Source organism: Pipistrellus kuhlii, unplaced genomic scaffold, assembly GCF_014108245.1.
Source record: "Pipistrellus kuhlii isolate mPipKuh1 unplaced genomic scaffold, mPipKuh1.p scaffold_m20_p_5, whole genome shotgun sequence".
Taxonomy (NCBI): domain Eukaryota; kingdom Metazoa; phylum Chordata; class Mammalia; order Chiroptera; family Vespertilionidae; genus Pipistrellus; species Pipistrellus kuhlii.
Window position 1 is genome coordinate 4527985 of NW_023425551.1, and position 23852 is coordinate 4551836.

Below are 23852 nucleotides of genomic sequence, written 5' to 3' on the forward strand. Positions count from 1 at the left end.
AAATTCTCATCATCACTTAAGACTCGCCTTTATACTATAGAAGTGTTGATTCTAATGCTTTTTAAAGGCAAGTCCATCTAAGAGATGAAAAAGCAAGAATAGCTCATAAATGCTTATTAGAAACTGAAATAAAAATTAAGAAAAATTCACTGTTTCATTAACCTCAAAGGCCACATGAATGTGTTTTACTCCAACCAGAATCATGCATACTGTCATTTTCAGGGCCATGTTTTGATTTTGGTTTTCTTATTAATTTGTTATCATCAGTGCCCTCTCTCTCTCTCTCTCTCTCTCTCTCTCTCTCTCTCTCTCTCTCTCTCTCTCTATCTCTCTATCTCTCTATCTCCCTCCCTACCTCTCTCTCTCTCTTCCTCCTCCCTACCCCTCTCTCCCCTAAATATTTCTAAAGCTCAGGCCTCAGGAAGTACCTGTAGAAATTATATGTTTACTCTAACGCTACACTGGGCAAATGCCATTGCTCTGATTTACCAGAAACATCTTTAAGAAACTAAAGCAGGAATAGAAGTATAACTCTACCATTTTATCCGTGATTGGCACTACCACATATTGTTCTGGAAACAACTGATAAACAAAATTTTAACCCATTTCTTGGCTTTTAGAAAAACATCTTTATCCTTTCTTTCCGCACCCAGTGTTTTCCCAAGGACTTGATGCTGCACTCTGACCCCCAGGCCCCAATGATGGCTCTAACTGATTGTGAACCAAGGTAAGCAGGGTTCTTCCCAGCCACCCAGAGAGCTGCAGCCTGCAGAAAGCTAATGAAGCTCTTGAAGCAGCATGTTCCTCTTGCACCCTCACTTTATTGAAATGCTTTTGAGTCTTATTGTGTTGTAATTACATACTACAAAAAACTCAACCAACATCTATTTCAAGGATCGGGCCCATGACTCTTACTAAAAGATTTCAGTTCCATTTTCCTGAACATACAGACTCTAAATGCATCCATGAGAGCCCTCCACAAGTATTTCCATTTCACTTTTCAGAAAACGCAAAATGATGCAGGTTCCTGACTTAGCTGATGATGGATGCGAAAGGAAAGCCATTGTGAGCTAAGTTGTTCTCTCTTTCCTTACTGGGTTTTCAGTATAACATTTGGCTCATAACAAAATAATTTTGATTATATATATATACTTTAAAAAGCATAATAAATGGTGGGGCAATCATTTAAAAATACTTGAGAAAAAATGTGAGCCAATGATTTTATATACAGGCAAACTTTCCACATAAGGACACAGGCACATTTAGAAACATTTAGGCTAAAAAAAAAAGTGTCTTCATGAACCTCTTCTGATAAAAGAAGCTCCAGTTGAGAGAGAGAGAGAGAGAGAGAGAGAGAGAGAGAGAGAGAGAGATCAGCATATGGTTGAGCAGGCAGACATTAAACTTATTTAATGATAGAGTTAACACTAAAAATGGAATTAGGGTGACAAACTTTCTTATAAATTTTGATGCAAAAATAAAGATAATCTTCATTTTCAATTAAAAAATAAAATAAAAACCTAGTAATACAGACATCCATAGAAATCCTTGTAACATAAGTATATAGAAACAATGGTGTCCACTATTTGTGACTTTTTAAATAATGTATTAGAGGTATTATTCAATTCAATTAGGTTAAAAAATACATTAGATGCTTAGGAATAGAAATGAAGAAGTAAAACAGATGATATGATTGTGTATTAAGGAATCCCAAAATTACACTTGATCTTAGCCAAAAGGCCGAGAAGTGATGAACCCCAAAATTAATGAGAAAACTAAGTAATAAAGAACTAGTAAAGTAGTTGTCTATAAACATGACATGCAAATATTAATTATTACATATAAGATATATATTTATACTATATATGATATGTATGCATAATCTTGAAAATACATGCAATATATACTACTTAAGGATACTTGGAAAAACTTCTATAAGACAAAGAAAGATTTGAACAAATGAAAAGGCACACCCTGTTCTTAGATACAAAAATTCAACATAATAAAATCATTAATAGTCCCTAAGTCAATTTATATTTAACAAAATTACCAACAAATTTTCTTCTGGAGTTAATACTAAGGATCACATGGCAAAAGAAACAAAAAACCTACCTTACCCTAAGAAATAAAATAGCAGCTCGGCCCACATGGCTCAGTAGTTGAGTGTCACCATGAACCAGGAGGTCCTGGTTCAATTCTCATTGAGGACACATGCCCAGGTGTCTGGCTCAATCCCTAGTAGGATGATTCTCTCTCATCATTGATGTTTCTATCTCTCTCTCCCTCTCCCTTCCTCTCTGAAATCAATAAAAATATATCTTTAAAAAACAAATAAAGCTATGTTTTATTGATTGGTAGATAAATCTTAGCAGATACTTGAAATTTTATAAAAAGATTTAAGGTTATAAAGAATTTTAGTATATGATTATGGATACATCTTAAGTCATTTGAGAAAATATTGATCATTTATAAATGGTTTTGGAAAACAGAAAAGCCACCTAGGAAAATATAAAAGTCAATCTTTATTGTACATTGTATATCAGGATAAATTTCAAATATGCCCAAAATATAAGAATAAAAAGTAGTAGAAGAAAGCAGAAGTGACTATTAATTATAACTTGAGGGCGAAAAAAAACCCCCCAAAACCCCTGAAGTTATAATTAATATATTTCTGCTATAAAACTTAATTTACAAAAGCTTTCTATATGGAAAAAAAATAAAAATAAAAAAACAAAACAAAACAAAACAAAAAAAACCTCCATAAACAGTTTAATGCAAATGAGAAATTGAGAAAATATATTTGCAATTTATATTGAGGAAAGTGAGTCTACCCAGAGCCCTAAAAATCAAAGGGGAGGAGGATTTAAAAATTTTACAATATATTTTGTTGTTGTTTGTAAGACAAGATTGAAAAAACCAATATGCCCATCAATAAAGAAATCTCCCAATGGAATATAAAATAATCATGAAAAGAAATAAGGGATATCTTTATATACATGCATGTAATAACCTTCAAAACAATATGTAGGATATTATATATAATATATTACTTTTGTATATGGGGTGAGGGAATATGACTACATACAAATATCCACACATACATATATCTACCATATATAGCCAATCTTCATTCATATTTGACATTATAGGGGGCATCCAGTGGAGAGAATAGTAATGAAAGTTATATTTTTTTAATATGCCTGGTTATAAAGTTTTGACTTTGGAAACAAATGTTTTACATATTGAAAATTTTTAAATGAAAATATAACAATGGAAAGCAAGTTAGAAAGAATGATTCTTATTCTATATCAAGTTAGTGACATAAGCACAGAAAGAAGGGTTATTTCAAGTGTCTGAAGAACACAATATTTTGATTTTCCATTCTCAGTGGAATAGAATTGAAAACAAATAAAGCTACTTAAATCTTCAACTATACTCAATGGTCACTTGTTAGTAGAAAGACTTCTATTGTTGTTTAAATCTTTTTACACAATATAAGATAATCTAATGAGTAATTATATTTTTAGAAACTAAGGTTTGTACTGGAAATGTCAGCACAAAATAATATATGCTTTTTTGTGTATGTTTATTTGTTAATTTATTTATTGACATCAGAGAGGAAAGGAGAAGGAGAGAGAGATAGAAACATCAATATTGAGAATCATTGATTGGCTGTCTCCTGCACACCCCCTACTGGGGATCAAGACCACAACCCAGACATGTGCCCTTGACCAGAATCAAACTTGGGACCCTTCAGTCTGCAGGCCTACATACACTCTATTCCCCTGAGCCAAACCAGCTAGGGCTTCCTTTTTGTTTTAAAGGTGTTTGTACCCTAATTTAACCCATCAAAAAAGCCATGAAACTATGGAAACTCTAAAATAGTGAACACGCCAAGTGCCAAGATTGAGTTCTGAATACCCATTTCTCTGACATGAATGTGTGCCCCTTGTGCAATGGTTAGCTCTAGCGCTGGGGCAGGACATTTATAGTCTGAGGATGGCAGATGTCCCTGTGTTCTTCAGCTAATAGCTTGTATCCAAATGACAGGGGAGTCAGCATGAAGGCACTCTCATTAGCCAAAGATGGAACAACGTAAGCATCTAAAAAGGAGAGCAAATCAATTGATTGGAGCACATTGAATAGACAAAGATCCGCAGCTCATACAGCCCCTGCCCACATTCTCCCTGGACAGCAGGGATGGACGAGGGCTGCCCTTCCCTGATGCTGCTCTCAGAGACCAGACTCTGCTTTTCTGCTGCTGAACGTCTCAGAAAGCAACTTCATATTTCCTTTCTCAGGTTTCCCTGCCTATTTTCTTTCTCAAACAAGAAGTTTTCATTTAACACATTTATACCCGCCCCCACCACCACCTATTACTAAAAATGTTCTTTTTAGGGACAACAATAAACCCCTTATTAACAAATCCACTCCTTCCTACTCCTGCCCACCTCTCCACAGTATTCGGCATAATTCACTATTTTTTTTTCTTTTGAAAGTTAACCCTTCCTTGGAATCAGATATTCTGTGCTTCGACATCTCAAACAAACTCTGTCTTAACCCTGGGCCAGGATTCATTTCTACTTATAACTCCTACAAGTCAACCATCTAAGAGGTATTATCTCAGCCCATCCAGTGCCTCTTTTTCCACTGCCTATTTATCACATTTATTTCACACTTTCAAACTCTGGGGATGATTCAAATCTTTTCCCAGATTTTATCTACATCTTTTTTCTGTTCTCCAGCTTTCTGCTAGACATAATGTTCAATATATCCTCCCTGTTCCATAAGCCCATCTTGTGTAAGGAAAAACTCATAAGATTCTCCCAGCACCTGGTCTTTGTCCTGTCTTCCCAATTCCTATCTATATCTTTGTGATCCTTTCAAGACCACAGATCTTGAAACCTAAAGTCCACCCCGCATCCACACTGACTGAAGTGCTCCTTCCGGCTCGGCTCTCCTCAGAGGCACAGGTGGAGCCGTTTGCAATCTCCCTGCACATGGCACTCAGTCTGTTCTGATCAAATCTGGAGACACAAGAGAAGCCCTTTCCTTCTCAGGGGTATGCAGCAATCTCTTAGCTTTGTAACAGGTTTGGTCCTATAAAGTCACGATGGGTCTTAGAATCTGTGCCAATGGTGGAAGGTTAATGTTTATAGGAATTAAAACAAACAAACTAATTCTCTGTTTTGGCATAAAAATCAAAAATAAACTGAAAGTGTGCTTTTTACATCTCCTTTCAATTTGATAAAATAAAAAACACTAGTAAAAATATAAAGAAGACCATTCAGTGACTTAAAAATGCCTATAGAATTATCAGAATTCCAATGGCATTTTTCACAGAAGTAGAACAAATAACACTGAAACTTATATTGAACCACAAAACACACTGAATATTATATTATATTGAACCACAAACACACTGAATGGCCAAAGCAAGCGTAGAAAGAAGAGCAGAGCTGGAGGCATCATGCTTAGGGAGACATAACACTCAAAATCAATAGCTTTGATTACTATCACAAAGCTATAATACACAAAATAGTGTAGTATTAGCATAAAAATAGACACACAGATCAATAAAACAGAATAGAGTGCCAAAAAATAAACCCTCCTCTTGTCAATTAATTTACTACAAAGGAGTCAAGAATATACAATGGAGAAAGAATAATCTCTTTAATAAATGGTGTTCAGACAACTGGACAACCACATGCAAAAAAAGAAAGGAAAGAAAAGAAAAAGAAACCTAGACCACTATCTAATACAATTCACGAAACTTACTCAAAATTTATTAAAGACTAGACCAGCTGTCGGCAAACTCTTTTGTCAACAGAGACAAATATCAACAGTACAACAATTGAAATTTCTTTGGAGAGCCAAATTTTTTAAACTTAAACTTCTTCTAATGCCACTTCTTCAAAATAGACTTGCCCAGGCCGTGGTATTTTGTGGAAGAGCCACACTCAAGGGGTCAAAGAGCCACATGTGGCTCATGAGCAATGGTTTGCCGACCATTGGATTAGACCATAAAGCTCCTAGAAGCAAACATAGGCAACAAGCTCCTTGACATTGATCTTGACAATTATTTTCTGAGCTTGACATCAGAGCAAAGGCCACACAAATAGAAATAAACAAGTGGATCTACATGAAGCTAGAAAACATCTGCACAACAAAATGGAAAGGCATTTCCTCCTGTTTTTGTTCACCCCCTATCTCTTTCACCACCCATCTGTTCTCTGTGTTTATGAGTACATTTGTTCTGTTTCCAGATTACATATACTGTATAAGTGAGGTCCTAATGGTATTTGCCTTTCTCTGTCTGACTTATTTCACTAGCATTGTTGTATCACAAATCAGCGAGCTAGACAAGACGCCTTAATGTAATGGTTCTCAACCTTTTTAATGCCACAACCCTTTAATACAGTTCCTCATGTTGTGGTGACCCCCAACCATAAAATTATTTTTGTTGCTACTTCATAACTGTAATTTTGCTACTGTTATGAATCATAATGTAAATATCTGTGTTTGCTGATAGTCTTAGGAGACCCACAGGTTGAGAACCATTAGAAGGATCACCTAAGACCATCGGAAAGCACACATATTTACATTATGATTCATAACAGTAGTAAAATTACATTTATGAAGTAGCAACGAAAATAATTTTATGGTTGGGGGTCACCACAACATGAGGAACTGTATTAAAGGGTAGCAGTATTAAAAAGGTTGAGAATCACTGCCTTAATGAGTCAATTAATAGGAGTCATTTATTGCGCATGGCCTAGCGGGAGGCGTCTCTTCCAAATCTCTGAGCAACGCATACAGGAAGTTTCCTGTGTCATACTTTTCGAGCTTCTTTGTTTGCAGATATTGCAAAGAGCTCTGTGAGAGTTATTGTTACAGACAGATTGTCATCTTGGATACATAAATGACAAGCATTTGGCATAAGAATATGGGAATTATTATCAATATTAGTCTATTACATTAGAAGGCTAGCTTGCAAAGTCAGACAGTTAAGTTTTTTATCTTTTTCTATTACTCAAACAAAAACAGTTATTCTACAGAATAAGAGACTGTCTAAAAATGACAGAGTTTACAGAACAAGGGACTGTCTAACAATAGCAGAGGATTTCAAACAGTAGTTTTTATACAAGATGGAGGTTATTATGCTTCAGCATAATGCCCTCAAGGTTCATCCATGATGTTGTAAATGGCTGGATTTCCTTTATTCTGAGGTTAGACACCTGAAACTAATATGATGTTGTATAACAATTATATCTCATTTTATTTTATTATTATTATTATTACTACTATTTTTAGATTTTGTTAATCCTCAACCAAGGATATTTTTTCCATTGATTTTTAGAGATTGTGAAAGAAAGGGAGGGAAAAGGGAGGGAGAAAGATACATCCATTAGTTGCCTCCCATATGTACCCTGACAGACCGGGGCTGGGGATCGAACCTGCAAGCCAGGTACATGCCCTTGACAAGTAACCAAACCCAAAACCCTTTGGTCTATGGGCCAATGCTCTAACCACTGAGAACACTGGCCAGAGCTATAGCTCAATTTAAAAAAAGAAAGTGATAGAGAAAGATAAAACACACATAAATGGATGTAGGTATGGTGCAGGCTTGCTTTTGTTTGCATTCATTTGTACACTAATGCTACTTTACCACTAGACAGTAAATTCCCTGAGGACAGGTCTGCCTCTTACACATCTTTTTTCATATCCTTCAGGATCATGCAGGATCCCAGAGACGATCGTATTCAATACTATTGAGTTGACTTGAACTGAACCCTAACTAACACAGATTTGAAGGTGGCCATCTCCCTTTATCCTTGGATTTTGATGGCACTCAATAAAACAAAGGAGGATATTTATAATGCCAATGTGGACAAATAGCTCTGATTAAAGCAGATATAAGGGGGTAGGTTATTTGATTATCCCTGTGTAGCATGTGTGACTGAAAAAATATTAAGATATTTTAGAATTAAACTGTCAAAATATTATTTTGATTATATTTTAAATTAATCTGTTGGCTCATTGTGAATAACATAGGGAAAACACAAAAATAATGTGGTATATAAAAATGTAAAAAAGTCAAATTAACCTCCTACACAGGATTAATTCTTTGGTTGGAATTATGCCTTTTCCTCTGGAGCAATTTTGTATTGAGTGGATCCTTACTGTTTATAAGCTTATTCTTCTTGAGGAGTTAAAAACTTGTGGCTTAACAAGGTTTACAAAATAATGCTACCTAATTGCTTTTGTTTTTAGGGAGAAACCTTGGTTTGAATGTTTTGTTTTTTTAGTTTTTCCAATAAAATGGTGTTTTCATGATTGATAGTCTTCTTGTTAAAATTAATTTCTGCTGATATTCCAATATGTGTATGTGTGTTTAATAGCTTAATATAATTCACATAGCACATAATTCACCCATTAAGGAGTACAACATAATTTGTTTTTAGTCCAATAGATATTTTGATTCATTTTCAATCAGTGGAATCAGTAATGAAAGTTTGGCTAATTTCTCACTTCTCTTGGCCTCAATTTTTACTACGGTTTATAACTTTGTATTCCAAATATTTGTCAGAATGCTAAGACTCAATCAACTGGCATCTACCATTGAGTAATTAAGGACTCAGAACTGTCAAGAACCAATGGAATATAAACTAATAACATTCTTTGCTATCTGTATTCTCATGCAATGAATGCAATATAGAAAGCACAAATGATAACCCAGCATTATAGAAGTTGAATAAATGTTGGCTTCCTTATTTTTATTTTTCTATCCATTCCTATGAGGTAGAATGAAAAGACGTTATGAACAAGGTTCTTGAGATATGAATGGGCAAACTGAAGCACTTCCAGAGAGTTATGGAGGGACTCCAGCAAAGCTACTAAAAAGTATCTTCTACCCAGGACTGAATGGGATAATCACTCACCACACCTCCCCCCACCACCTGCTTCCTCAGCTACTGCAATGCTCCCTTCAGGGATAGCACTCCTTTTTCAAAGGGGGAAACCGGAAAAGGGAATATACAGGGAGGCCCTTACACTTCATGTCTGAGAAACCCGTGCATGGGTCACAGTCTGAATTCATCAGTTTACTTTGGCACTTTATGTTTTTACTCTTTCAAGTAAAGAAATCTGCAAAGAATTCACATAAAGTTTTACACAGAAAAAAAATGAAGTCAATTAAAACAGAAAAGCTGCCAGGCCAAGGTAGTTCAGTGGTTGAGCATTGACCCATGAACCAAGAGGTCACTGGTCCAATTCCTGGTCAGGGCACATGCTGGGGTCGCAGGCTCTATCCCCTGTAGGTGATGTGCAGGAGGCAGCACATCAATGTCTCTCTCTCATGGGTTTCTTTCTCTCTCTATCCCTCTCCTCTCCCACCTCCTCCCTCCCCAAATATTTCAAAAAGAAAAGCCAACCTTGGCCGGTGTGGCTCAGTTGGTTGGGCATTATCCTGTAGTTGAGTGGTTGCTGGTATGATTCCAGGTCAGGACACATGCCCAGGTTATGAGCTTGATCCCCAGTTGGGGGTGTGCAGGCAGAAGCCTAATCAATGTGCCATTCTTGCATCAATGTTTCTCTCTCCCTCTCCCTTCTTCTCTCTCAAAAAACGAACAAACAAAAACCAACAACAAAGAAAAGCCAACAAAAGCACTGCTGGAACTTGGTTTTTATTTGAAAATTCTTATTCACAATTTTTCTGAAATACTAACAATAAATAACAGAAAATGAAAATGCTCTTCCTTCTAGAAAGTGACATTTTTTAATGGAAAATGAATTTATCACCTGAAAACAGTCTGCTATGAAGAAGAAGAAAAATATCCCTTGCAGTGCAGCAACCTGTTTTTCTCCTCGGGGAAACTTGTTCCTCCTCCACGCCTACAAAGAACTTCTGTTGTCCGATTCCATTCCCACAGGCAGAGCTCCCGGTGCTCGAGTGATGACAAGAGCTAGATCAACAACCGTCTGGCCAGAAGAGGTACAGGGAATATTCTGCTTGTTGAATTAAGCCTGCTTTTCAAATGGGCAGGGGTTTTTTTTGTTGTTGTTTTTCTTTCCTCCTCTGAGAGTGAATGGGATCCAGAGTGCTTTGTCTTTACTGAGAAATCCACAAATATTTCTCAGAATCCGTTAGTCCTGATGGTGCCTGCAGGACAGAATTATGCCCCTGGAAATGGGGTGGTCTTATCAACCCAGCAATTTCCATTATTTCCCCTAACATCACCTTTGCCCCCCAGCAATAGCAAACTTTGCTCCCGAAAAAACAGAGACCCTAGGAGCAATCATCTAAGTTGAGCATTTTTGCTTGTGTTTTCCCTCTACACCTTTCCAGCATGAGCACTCAAGCAGGACCAAAGGCAGAGCTGCATTCGGAGCCGCCACAGAGGACAGATTTGGGTTCTCTGTGCCAAAACACACCAAAGAATTAGGTGCTAGGATGGAAAAATAAGTTTTCTCCATTTCCTGATTGCTTTCGCAGGCCTTCTTATTATCTTGAACTTTCCTCTTGTAAAATACACACACTCACGTTAAGAGAAATCACTGGCTTCTTTATTTCTGCCTTATAATAACTGTAAATTCTTGGTTTTCCCAGGAAGAGTTGATGACATGGAGTGTTTAGAACTCGCCACTGCAGGACACAGGGAGAAGTGGAAGTCGTGGGTAGACGAAGCATGGCACAGATAAAATTAGCTTTCAAGCATATGACTAACGGGAAGTTATAAGCTACCTGAATCAAGATATCATGGGTTGTCATCAGAGAGTACATCAAGCAATGATTCTTCCTAATGGACTCAAGCTAGAAAACATGTCTTCTGTGCACCAATGTGGAATGGCAACCCAATAGGCCTTCATGTTCGTATAATCACTAATCCCACTTGCCAATACTAATATTTGAATAATTACAGGAAAGACTTGGGTAAATGCTCTCCTTCTGACAGCCTTGGAAGGCACAAATACCTGGATTTGAAAATGTTTGTGAAAACAGGAGTTTTGAAAAAGAGAGAGAGAGAGAGAGAGAGAGAGAGAGAGAGAGAGATTTGTTTTTCTACTTATTTATGCACCACTGGTTGATTCTTGTATGTGCCTTGACTGAGGATTGAACCTGCAACCTTCGCATATTGGATGACACACCAACCGACCAAGCTACCCTGCCAGGGCCAAACAGGACATCATAATAATTAATCATGGAGAAAGCATAAAACCCTCGTTGGCAACATCAGTAATCCATGGCTGACAGAACAATCTGACTTCTGGCTCTCTCTCTCTCTCCTACTTCTCTGCAGATGTCAAAATGTACAGTTCTCTGGTACTTAAATCAATGTTGCTGTAACTCTGCTCCACAGGGCTCAGCAGTGCAGGGAAACCCAGAGAGGGACAGGGCATGGGAGGCAGTGTGGCACTCTAACGGGAAGGAATGCACAATGTCTCCAGACATGTGGTTGGGCCACCGGGCAGTCTTGGATGGCTGAGCAGATGGGGAGAAGTTAGCAGGAAACAGAAGAAGGCGGCCCTTTCCCATTCCAATGGCCATGTGCCCCACATAGACAAGGCCTACCTGGAAACAAAAGGCTGCAGCAGCAAACCAAAGAAGGCATGGCCGAGCAGGAAAAGATGTGGAAGTCATGTGCACGGGACAGGATGCACTATGAGCAAGCCAGCGCCAGGCAGAGCTTGGATTCCAACCCTGCTCCACCTTTCGTTGGCTTGATTCTTTTTGCAAGATGCAGAAACTTAGCTTCCGTCCTGGTAAGATGTGAATGATAGCTTCCTAGAAGTGCCATGCTCATCAAATGAGCTCATGTATGTAAAACATTTAGCATGCAGCTGGTGCTGGGTAGGCACTCGCCCAACGGGAGTGGCTGGTGAATAGTGTCTAACTCTATTACTCTGAGCAGTGGCTGAACAACGAGGAACAACGAGACTCATATCCCAAGTCAACCCAAAGGGGACATGTTAAATATGGCAGCACATCTGAAAAGCAAATTCATCTTCTAAAATAAACGAGTAACTTTTATGAATTGGCAGAACTCTGGTCAGACTTCCTCGTTTACTGATGGGAAAACTGGAGAAGGAAATGGAAAGGCCATTGTGGTTTGGATGTCCATGCGCCAAAAATGTATTTTAGTTACAGGAAGGTTAGTCATCCTTTCTTTTATATAACAACACGAGGTGAAGGTGGAGTTAGAAAATCACTGTTCATAGTTTTCTCAGTACACATCTTATACATATACATACATATATACATATACATACGAACGGGTTCTAGGTATGTTTGCTGTGAAAATACTGGACGCTGTATAAATATGTAAGTGCAAATACACATATAGTTTAGAAATAATAGGGCTAATCTAGGAAGACACTTAGCAGAAAGTTATTCGTAGACTCTGTGACCTTGATTGGCCTGCACCGCCCAGATCTGCCCATGTGTAGAGTAAACATACCTGACCAGCTTCTTGGAAGCTCCCTGGAGGACTGTGTGAACCTGGGATTACACAGAATGTGCTTTCCCCAAACTACAGCCAGTCACTCACCTGTCCAACAGCAAGTTGGGAGCAAACAGGAGCTTCCCTGGGTGCTCCATGGAGCGCCAGACAAGACCAATCATCAGGATCTCCAGCCATGCGCATTCCAAAAGGTGGACCTGATCATGGAGGGTCAAATCCACAAAGCCTAAAACGAGACAAGAAAAACCCTGCTGACTTCCCGTAAAAAGTAGTCAAAAGTAGTCATTGCTGCGAAGAGGAATGCAACCAAGGAGGGGTCTGAACACATAGGGCCTGTTCTATGAGCCCTTACTATGGGTCAGAAGCAATGCTAAACACTTCTTGTGCACAATTTCTTATTTTTAAAATATATATATTTTATTGATTTTTTACAGAGAGAAAGGAAGAGGGAGAGAGAGTTAGAAACATTAATGAAAGAGAAACATGAATCAGCTGCCTCCTGCACCCCCCCCCCCCCACTAGGGATGTGCCTGCAACCAAGGTACATGCCCTTAACTGGAATCGAACCTGGGACCCTGGAGTCCACATGCTGATGCTTCATCCACTGAGCCAAACCAGTTAGGACTAATCTCTTATTAATATAACAACTCTAAGAGGTAGGAACTGATGGGGAATACCATTTACAGATAAGGAAACAGATATTCAGAGAGTTTATATGGTGTTAAGGTCAGAGATGGAACTTAATACCCAGAAGCTATGCCCACGAGCACAACTGACATTACCTGTTATGAGCTGCAATTAATTATAGACTTTGGATCAAGTGACCAAGTAAATCCAACCAACAAATTAAGATATGACAGAATCACAGAGGCATTCAATTAACAAGATGTCCATAAAGCTGGCTGCTTTCCAAATCAGTTTCCTGTTCTTTTTCCCTGAGGCATCCCATAGATTCTATTTCCTTCTTCGGTCTCTCTGCCCCCAACCCTCTGCTCTCTCTTGTCCATGAGACTGGCTCTAGCAATGCCATTTTTCTGTGAGCTTTTCTTCATTTTATCTCCCCAATACTATACTTTTTTTTTCTTTTTAAATTTTATTTTATTGTTGAGATTATAACAGATGTCCCTCATTTTCCTCCTATGTCTACCACCCATGTCTCAAGCACCCCCGGTCTTCACCTGTCTATTGTCTGGGTCCATGAAATATGCATATATGCTTATTTGATTAATCTCTACCCACCCTCCTTCCTATCTTCCTTCTGAGATCTGTCAGTCTGCTTTATGCTTCCATCCATGTCTGTGATCCTATCTTATTTGTCAATTTATCTTGTTCTTTAGATTCCACGTATAAGTGAAATATTTGTCTTTCTCTAACTGGCTTATTTTGCTTAGCATAATATTCTCCAGGTCCATCTATGTTGTCTTAAAGTAGGGGTGTCGAACTCAATCAGAGAAGGGGCCAAAATCTAAAATCCAGCCTAAATCGCGGGCCGAATGGTTTACTGAACAGTCATAAACTGTCATTGTGATGGAAACGCAGCGGAGTGCAGTGATGACAGCGCAGTGCGGGCCACATTGCAAGGCCTGGCGGGACGGATTTGGCCCGCGGGCCTTGTGTTTGACACATGTGTCTTAAAGGGTAAGAGACCCCTATTTTTTACAGCTACATAATGTCCCATTATGTAAATGTATCATATCCTCCTTAGGATATATTTTTAGAAGTGATACCACTGGTTAACTGGCAGTTCCATATTTAATTTTTTGAGTAAACTCCATACTGTTTTCCATAGTGGCTGCACTCCCGCTAGCAGTGCGCAAGGCTCCCTTTTCTCCACATCCTTACCAGCATTTTTCACTTTTTGATTTGTTCATACTATCCAAAGCAATCTGTAGACTCAACACAAGTCCTATTAAAATTCCAACAGCATATTTCACAGAACTAGAAAAATATTCCAAAATTATATGTGAAACTGAAAAAGAGCTCAAAGAGCCACAGCAATCTTGAGAAAAAGGAACAAAGTTAGAGGGATCATAATAATACCAAACTATACTCCAAAGCCATTGCATTCAAAACACCCTGGTATTGGCATAAGAACAGGCATGAAGGTCAACGGAACAGAACAGAGATTCCAGAAATCAAACCACACCATTATGGTCAATTAATATTCAACAAAGGAGGCACTTGAGCTATGCAATGGAGTATGCAATAGAGTAAAGACAGTCTCTTTAATAAATGGTGTAGGGAAAATTGGACAAATACATAAAAAAAAAAAAAAAAAAGAAAAGAAAGAAAGAAAGAGAAACTAAACTACCAGCTTACACCACACACAAGAATAAACTCAAAATGGATAAAATACTTAAATGTATGTCATAAAACTATAAAAATCCTACAAGAAAATATATGCAGCAAAATCACAGACATCTCACATAGCAGAATTTTCACACATACAAAGGGAAAATAAACAAATGGAATTACCTCAAACTCAAAAGCTTCTGTACAGCAAAAGAAACCATCCTCAAAATGCAAAGAGAACCCAGGGTATGGGAGAACATATTTGCTAATGATACATCTGATAAAGGTTAATTCCAAAATATACAAAGAATTCATACAACTCAATAAGAGGAAGACAAACAATCCAATTAAAAAATGAGCAAAAAAGCTGAAACCGGTTGGGCTCACTGGATAGAGCATCTGCCTGCGGCCTGAAAGGTCCCAGGTTCGATTCTGGTCAAGGGCATGAACATTGGTTGTGGGCACATCCCCGGTAGGGGGTGTGCAGGAGGCAGCTGGTTGATGTTTCTCTCTCATTTATGTTTCTAACTCTTTCTCCCTCTTCTCTTTGTAAAAACTCAATAAAATATATATATTTAATGGGCAAAAGACCTAAATAGACATTTCCCCAAAGAGGACATACAGATAACAATAGACATGAAAAAATTCTCAAGGTCACTAATCATCAGATAGATGCAAATTAAAACCACAATATCACCTAATACTACACTTATATTAGCTATGAATCAAGCATAAAATTCATGATTCTATCAAATCCTGCCTTTTTAAAGCCCAAATTATTGCAACTTCTGCTCCATCATTCAGCCATCTGAAGGCCCAAAACCATTGGAAACACTGGGTTTTGCTCTCATAAAGCAGGACTTGTAACTGAAGAGAATGCGGGCAGCTTTGTTTACAAGGAAACCTAAAGAATCAAACAACAGCGATTGTCGACATAAAAACAGTCAATGGGATGTACATGGCAGCCCAGAGAATAAAGTCAATAATACTGTAATAACTGTGTATGGTGTCAGATGGGGACTAGATTTATCTGGGTGATAACTTTTAAGTTATAGAAATGTTGAATCACTATGTTGTACACTTGAAACTATTATAACATTGTACGTCAGCTGCAATTGAAAAAAAATTTTATAAACAAAAGGAGTAAAAAACAGTGATTGGGTTCCAGGCCACCCGGGGAGAAAAGGAGCATGTATCCCAACAGCCTGCAGCTCTTTGCCTCCGGAGTATGTTGGGTTGAAATGGACTAGCCTTGCTCTGGGACTGTGGCCGGCAAACTCATTAGTCAACAGAGCCAAATATCAGCAGTACAACGATTAAAATTTCTTTGGAGAGCCAAATATTTTGAAGTTATACTTCTTCTAATGCCACTTCTTCAAAATAGACTCGCTGAGGCTGTGGTATTTGGTGAAAGAGCCACACTCAGGGGGCCAAAGAGTCGCTTGTGGCTCGCGAACCGCACTTTGCCAACCACGGCTCTGGGAGAACACTGCTGGAGGCAGCAGGAGATGCCCCTTTCTCAGTACGCAATGTCTGCTCTGGGGAGCAGAATTGATCAGGAAAGCTCTCAGGGAAGTTTCAGTTCTCTAAGATCTCACCCCAATCTTCTGAATGAAGTCTCATAACCACAATGTCAAGTCACTCTGTAACTTAAACTCACTTTCAGAAATGTTAACATTCCAAAATGAGATCTTAGATTAATCAGGGAACTTGTATCCAATATGCATGGCTCATGGACACAGACAATAGTGGGGTGAAGGCCTGGGAGGGGTGGGTGCAGGGTGGAGGGGTCAAATGGGAAAAAGAGGGGATTATCTGTAATGCTTTCAACAATAAATGTAATTTTAAAATAATAAATAAAAACAGCAACAAAAAACATGACTTATTTTCTTTCATGAATTCACTATTTTATGTGGAAAAAAATGTAATCATGTGATAATGTCACTCCTGATCAAACCCACACTGTGTCATTCAATACCCACCCTCGGGGGTGTCTCTCGAGAGAACTGCAGCTGGCCATCAAAACCCAAGAAGCGCTTTCTGGTGGCAACCTTAATATTAAAGTGAATCATTCCTTTTAATTCCAACTTCAAAACTTCTGTGCTGTTTAAGCTGGACCATTTTAGTGGTCTTTTGGGAGCCTCAGAAGCTCACCACAACCATACCACACACACGTTTGGTGATTATGAAATCTGTCTGAACTGTGTCTGTTTGTTAGTAATATGGTTCCCGTCTGATTCCGTCCTTCCGTTGACATGATGTAGATCTCTCAAAAAGAAACAGTCTGATGGCCTTTCCCATCTGAGCCTAGGGCCTGCAGACCAGGGTCAAGTTCCTGGAGGCAGCGTGGAAAGAAGGCTGTCAATTAACCTCAATGAATGCGAGAGCGATTGAAGGAAGTTAATAGGGGAGTGCCTCCTTTCTTTGGATACACTGTTCTCAAAGTTATTTTAGTCACACAGGAGCCTAAAGGGTATTTAGGATATGTCCATTAGTACTCTCAATTTATAACCAATGGAGAAAAATAATGCAATAAATCTCAAACAAAATGATATGGGGCCAACCATCTATTGACATCAAGCTTCAATCACTTGACCTGTTTTCCTTACAAACAGAAAGAATGGTCCAATATGCAGTTTCACCTGATGTGCTAGAAGAACCCAGAAGCATTCAGCAATGCCTTTCTCGGACACTGGAAAGTGTCGCCAGTATGAGGATGGGAGGCAGCAGCATCTATGGGGTATGAATAGAGGCTCCAGTGACAGGTGAGACAGTGAGAGGTGACTCCTATCGCTTAGGGATTCCCGTCTTACTGACAGTGATGGGGGGCTGTGGAGCTGTGGAATCCACACCAGTGGGACAGAGCACATACCTAAAAAGCAGTAACAATAGTTGATTGAAACCAAGTGAAATCACCTACAATGAAATCTCGTTTTGTAAAATGAAATTTTTGAAGTGAACAGGGGTCTTTTTTTTTTTTCCGGTCTGCATTTACAGGTCCAGTAGAGTATCCAGAGATAGAATAATCTGGAAACAACAGACATGCCTCAAATCCTACTCCCCACCCCTGTGTGGGCAGGGGACTTTCATGGAAAAGACCACCATGTATGAGCAACCCCTCATTCCAAGCCTCATCACCAAGGAAAGACATTCCTGCATCTGTCCTCCATTAAAAAATCACTTTTTCCTCCAAAAATGTTAACTAAATTTTACTTGAAAGGAGCTCATGGTATGTCATCCCCCTTCCCTTGGGGCCCTGGAGGTCCTCTTCCTCACTCTGCCAGGGACTACCATGCAATGGTTCAGTTGGCCTGGTCCCACAAAAGATCCTTAAAGCCTTACCCTCTCTTACCGGGTATGGTAAGGCTCTTAGAAAACATATCGAAAGGTGCAGAGACCCTTAGGCAAAGTAGTTAGTGTAATATATATCTGTGTAAAGCTCTGCACTTCTGTGGTGTAGAAGATAAATCAGAGTGGCTCTTCAGGAAAGGCATGAGAAAAATAAGCTCTACAGTAATGATATTTCTTATTTGCGTGAGATACAATCCACAGAGATGCAAAGCAAAGTAGAAACCCTGTAAATAAAAAGAGCAACTTTTCTCAGGGAGTGCCATCTACAAAATAAGGCCACGTGGTTCGTTCCCTTAGTAAATCCACTGGGAGAAAAATATTAGTTCCCTGACCTTCAAAAAAAATTGTGTTTTGTCAAAAGATGACCCCAATGTTCTCAAAAATGTCACTTATGAAATTGCCCATTGCATTCTTTCTGCATTGCCTTAGCTCAAGACTTACATAATTCAACTCCTTTCCCTGATACCTAAGATTCAATGCAAAAGTAGAACAAGTTTAAAAGAAAGAAAAAAGGAAGTGAAGGAGAGCGATGAATTATAGAAGGAAGGAGAGAAAGAGAGAAAGGAAAGAAAGGAAGGAAGGAAAGAAGGGAGGGAGGGAGGTAATAAGAAGGAGAGAAGATGGAGAAAGGGAAGAGATTATACCATAATGTCAGCTGCAAGTGGAATAAAAATTGGGATCTTTGGGAAAAAACCTATAGAGCAGATAATGTCAGAAGAACCTAGAACCCAGTTCAAATGCTAAGCAGTCTTCTTATCCTCCATTGGTATTTTCTTTTCCTTTATCTACAGAAAATAGGAACATAATGCCATTCTATGGACCATGTTTTCCATGGTGCAGTTGAGTATGACTTTCCCCTTCAAGTAAAATCTTGGATTTCCTATTCTTTTCTTTTCTTTTTTAAATTTCATTGTTGAGAATATTATAGATGTTCCCCCTTTCTCCCCCATTACCTCTCCACCAGTTCTTGCCCCACCCCGAAGCAAGCAGTTATGGGCATCAGGTAAGTAGGCAGAGTGGTTAGAGGTGATCAGGCAGGCAGGCAAGCAATTAGGGGCAATCAGTAGGCAGACGGCCTCTTGATGGACTAGCGCCCCCCCCCCCCCCGCCCCCAACAAAGAAAGAGAGAGGTCCAGGCCATCAACAACAAATCTGTGGCAATTGTGCTCCTGGCCAGTGATTGCCCTGCAGAGGGAGGCCCAGGCCAGCCAAGCCATCACACCCCCCACCTGTCGCCTGCGGAGGGAGGCCACTGGTGGCCGGGGGGGGGGGGGGGGGGGGGGGCGTAGTGCTGCACAGATGGCAAGCAGTGCTAGCAGCGGAGGTGGGACCAGCTGCCTGCAGCAGGGGGCAGGGAAAGGAAAGCCCCAATAGGCCCTGTTCTCAGGCCAAGCCTAGGGACCCTACCTGAGGTGTATCAGATTGTGAGAGGGTTCATGCTGGGCTGAGGGACTCACCCCTCCCCACCCCCTCACCCCTGCCCAAGTGCATGAATTTTCATGCCCCAGGCCTCTAGTATATATATATATATTCTTTGGTTAATCTCTTTCCTCCCCCTTCCCTCTAAGATTACCTTTTATATTCATGTCCCATTATAGAGAGACCCATTAGAACTGTGATTCCCATTCTATACTACTTCAAGATGTTTCCAATACCATATATGCACTGAAATATTCTTATTTAAGAAATGAGTTTAAGCCATTTAAACAAATAATGTCATATAATACTCTTACCAACCATGAACCACCGTTACAAAATAAAATAAATGGTAATGGGGTGTCCCTAGTTGAGATCTACTGTGAGTCATAGTGCAAGAGCCGGGCCCTGTGCCGCCATCCCTGTGTCTATTCTGGCTTCTCTCTGCTGTATTGATGGACATTACGGTACCATACCACCTACCCAATGCACGTAGGCAGCTACCATACTAAATAGCCACCTCGTCAACACCATGCCGATGAGTTCCGGAGCTACAACAGTCCTCACCCTCAGGCCTGATTACAGGTCTACTTGATGTATTTACAAGTCACTTCTCTCAACATAGGACTTTTTGATTGTCTGCAGGGCACCCCAACCCCCACCAAAAAAAGAAGAGAATGAGGAAAGAAAAACTGAAAAGACTCTGAACCAATACATCAAGTAGACCTGTCTTGAAATTGTCCTGTGGCCTGTGGCCAAGATACTTAAGATTTCTGAAAGCCCTTCCCATCTGTACAATGCAGATGGACTGACCTGTCATTAGGGTTGCTGTAAAAATTACGCAGTGGGCAGATGTCCCAGAGTATGAATGCTAGTTCTCAGCTCAATGAATGCTAGTCCTCAGCTCTCCCTCATCCAAACAGCCTCCCTTCTGCCCAAGAGGAGGGAGCCCTGATTTTGCAAAGCAAAAACGGAAACGTTTTATTTGAAAATATTTTTGATCTAGAACTTCAAACTGGAATGGGACACATCGTGTCTGCCCAGATTGAGTCATGATCCCATGTTGTTTTCTGTTTATTGTTTTCTTTTTTATTTATACATGAGAAGAACCTAATAAAGAGGATAAAAGGCTTCCTGGACATCAAACAGCTCTTACAAAACAACATTTTAATGATTTAAAAGTGGAGGAACGAGAGCATGTGGGTTATATTTCTCCTAAAACAGGGACGTGGAAAAATGAGAAAAAGAGGCACGTTTGGGGTTTTATTACCCTCAAAGCATTTCAAGATGTTTAGCAAATCCAGAAGGCAGCTGGATTCTTACACCCCTGGGGTAAATGATCAATTGTTTTCTACTGAACTCAGCAGAACTTCACAGTGTTTGTGGCTTCTCATCGCCTTGGGGTAGAGAGAGGAAACTTGCCCTGGGACTACCTGCCTTGGGAAAGAAAACTGAGTTCTCAAGACCAATGTTGAGCAATAAAAACCAGTGGCAAGTGAAGAACTGAATGTGACAAACATGATATTTTAAAAAGGCATCACATTTAGCGTAGTTGAGAGCCAATTAATTGAGTAAAGCCTGGAGAATTCCATTTAAAGGTTTTAAAAATAAATAAAGATATTGCATTTTACAATTAATGGTGTACACCACCAATACCTCTTAGAAAGATGACCATATGTTGACACAATTGATGGATTTGTATAAGTATCAGGACTTCCCTGATACTTATACAAATCCATCAACTTTCTCATCTCCACTATGCAGCCTGAGCAGGATAGCATGTTTTGTTTGTCATAATATTACAGAAACACTTGTGTCATTATTACCACTTCCTTCAGAGCAAGGCAACAGAGCCCCACCCATCTTACTCTGAGAATTATTTTTGCCTGGACAGATTCAAAGATGGTGTTTCCATGGCACAAACAAAATAAAAACTAGTAACACTTTCTACTTCCCCATTTTTACCCAAATGAAAGAGAAAAACCAACAAGAGAGCTTTCTTAGAAGGTGCTGAAGTAGACCCCATGTCTCTCTTATAATGCGTACAGGAGGTATAAACTAAAGGCAGACAATTGTCTTTCCTCTCAAAAGGTCTTGGGATAATGAATGGCCTACTCACTATAGGCTTACTCACAGGAAGGAAATCCAAAGACAAACTGGTTTTGAGTTTACTCAACTTTGCTTGGTTTTAAATCCCTTCCCAGAACTGCGTTCAAAGATTTTTATAATGTTCTTTTGAAAAAATTATTATATAGACTCCAATAAATGTATTCAGACCCCATTTCATAAATTTTCCAGCAGTTTTTCCTGCTCTAGACATCAATGCAGTATTGTTTAGTCATCATTCCTGCTTCTGGGTCAGTATTTGTGTGTGAGATATATTGCCCATCCATCAGCACATAATCATGTTTACACAACAATATATAGGACATAAAAAGATGGAATGGAAATAAATTTTCTCTGATTTATAGAGGTAATTATAGAACTTCTCTGACAAAAACTAAAAAAATTGTTAAAACCTTTCAATATTTTAAGGTTTGGAATTATAGATTACTAAAGGCCCGGTGCACGAAATTCATGGACAAGTAAGGTCCATAGGCCTGGCTGGCGATCAAAGCCAATCAGGGCATTCCAGAGGCCTTCTGGGGCCTTTCTCCTGGCTGCCTGCTGTCTACCCAGGCCTTCCTTCATTCCCCCTGGTGGTCAGCACACATCATAGCGAGCAATCGAACTCCTGAACTCCCAGTTTCCCAGTCGAATTCCCAAGGGGACACTTTGCATATTAGCATATTAGCATATTAGAGATAGCACATGTAAAATAATTATAATAAGAAGGAGAAAATTATTCATTTAAATTCATTTAAATATGAATTTCATGAAATATTTCCTTAACCTTTATTCAGTGATTTAGTGATTTAATTTATCATACATCTTTAAATGGCTAGATATGCATTTTATTATTTTTCAAAGTCTGGATATATCTTAATTCTGATCACAGCATGTGTGAACTTCAGAAATGCTAAATAACTGTCTGTAAAAAATATGTTCCCAGCCCTTGCCAGGTGGCTCAGTTGATTGGAGCATTGTCCCATGCACTGAAGAGTTGAAGGTTCAATTCCCAGTCAGGGCACATAGCTGGGTTGCATGTTCAATCCCAGGTCAGGGCAAGTACAGGAGACAACCAATCGATATCTCTCTCTCTCTCTCTCTCTCTCTCTCTCTCTCTCTCTCTCTCTCTCTCTCATCAATGAACATATCCTCAGGTGAGGATAAAAAAGAAAAAATATACATGTTCTCAGTTTATGTAGTAAATTAATGAGACAATGTCATTGCATCTTTTGTAAAAAGCCAGCTGAGGCTTCCTCTCTCATATAAGCATTCATTTAGTTGGCAAATTTCTCTCCAAATTCAGTAACAGGAAAAGATTTTCCTCTCCTAAAGAATGGAGGTGCTCCTTTTTGTTGGGAAATAAAAACTGAGCTTACTACAAATTTCAGAAGCACAGATATTAATAAAATGTTCAAAAGGAATGACAATTTTACCTTTTTCTTGAAAAAGTACTGCCTTATTCTCACTTTTTCCCAACCTCACTTTTGACTGTATAATTGAAATACAATACCTCTCCTATGAGACTCTGCAAAGCAGATATGGCAATAAATTATTAAAACATATCTGTTTGTATGCATGCATAATTATCCCCCCCCCCCCGCCCATTTAACAATAAGTAAGGTATGTGATGACAGGTAGGGAAGTATTTTATCGGGAGAATGAAAAATGAGTCAAGACTTTCATATATGAGGATCGAACTTAGGAATGAAAAAAACAAATCCCTCAGAGAAAACAAAGCAGATGGCAACTCTATCTTGTTACCAGCCCCATCTGTACTACACTCAGAGCCTGGGTTTATGAAGACATGGTTGTCATGACAATAAGCATTTGAGAAGAGTTCTGGAGGAGCTGATGAATTCGAGTGTCTCCTAGCTTCCCAGTTTCCCAAACACACACACAAAACCAACACTCCTACCCATCCAATAAGTAATCCTATTACTTCTTGTATTGGTTACAATTACTCTATCTTGATATTATACAAGTTGCACTCTCTCCTGTCAAAATCCTCCTTTATTCCAATGCAGCCAGGTTGAGGGTAAACTACCTTTTGATTTTTAATCAGCAAAGGCAATTTTTTGTGTGTGCAAGCTCAGAAAGAAATCCATTTCAGCCTACGTAAGAAAGGGGGAAGGGAGTAAAAAATATGGTTTTTCAGTTTCTGAGATTAGATTGCCAACTGAAGAAGGAAAATAAAATTATTAGACTATAAAGTACTTAAGAACA

The 23852-nt window shown here is 39.1% G+C and overlaps 1 protein-coding gene across 3 annotated transcripts in view; it reads right to left on the reverse strand.

The window, feature by feature from the left end:
• Nucleotides 1-23852, reverse strand: part of ESR1 (estrogen receptor 1) — a 288931-nt gene that overhangs the window by 36055 nt on the left and 229024 nt on the right. For all 3 annotated transcript variants that reach the window (XM_036414430.2, XM_036414427.2, XM_036414428.2), the window contains exon 6: nucleotides 12549-12687. In XM_036414430.2, the coding sequence (XP_036270323.1) occupies nucleotides 12549-12687 (139 nt within the window). The remainder of the gene's footprint in view (nucleotides 1-12548; nucleotides 12688-23852) is intronic.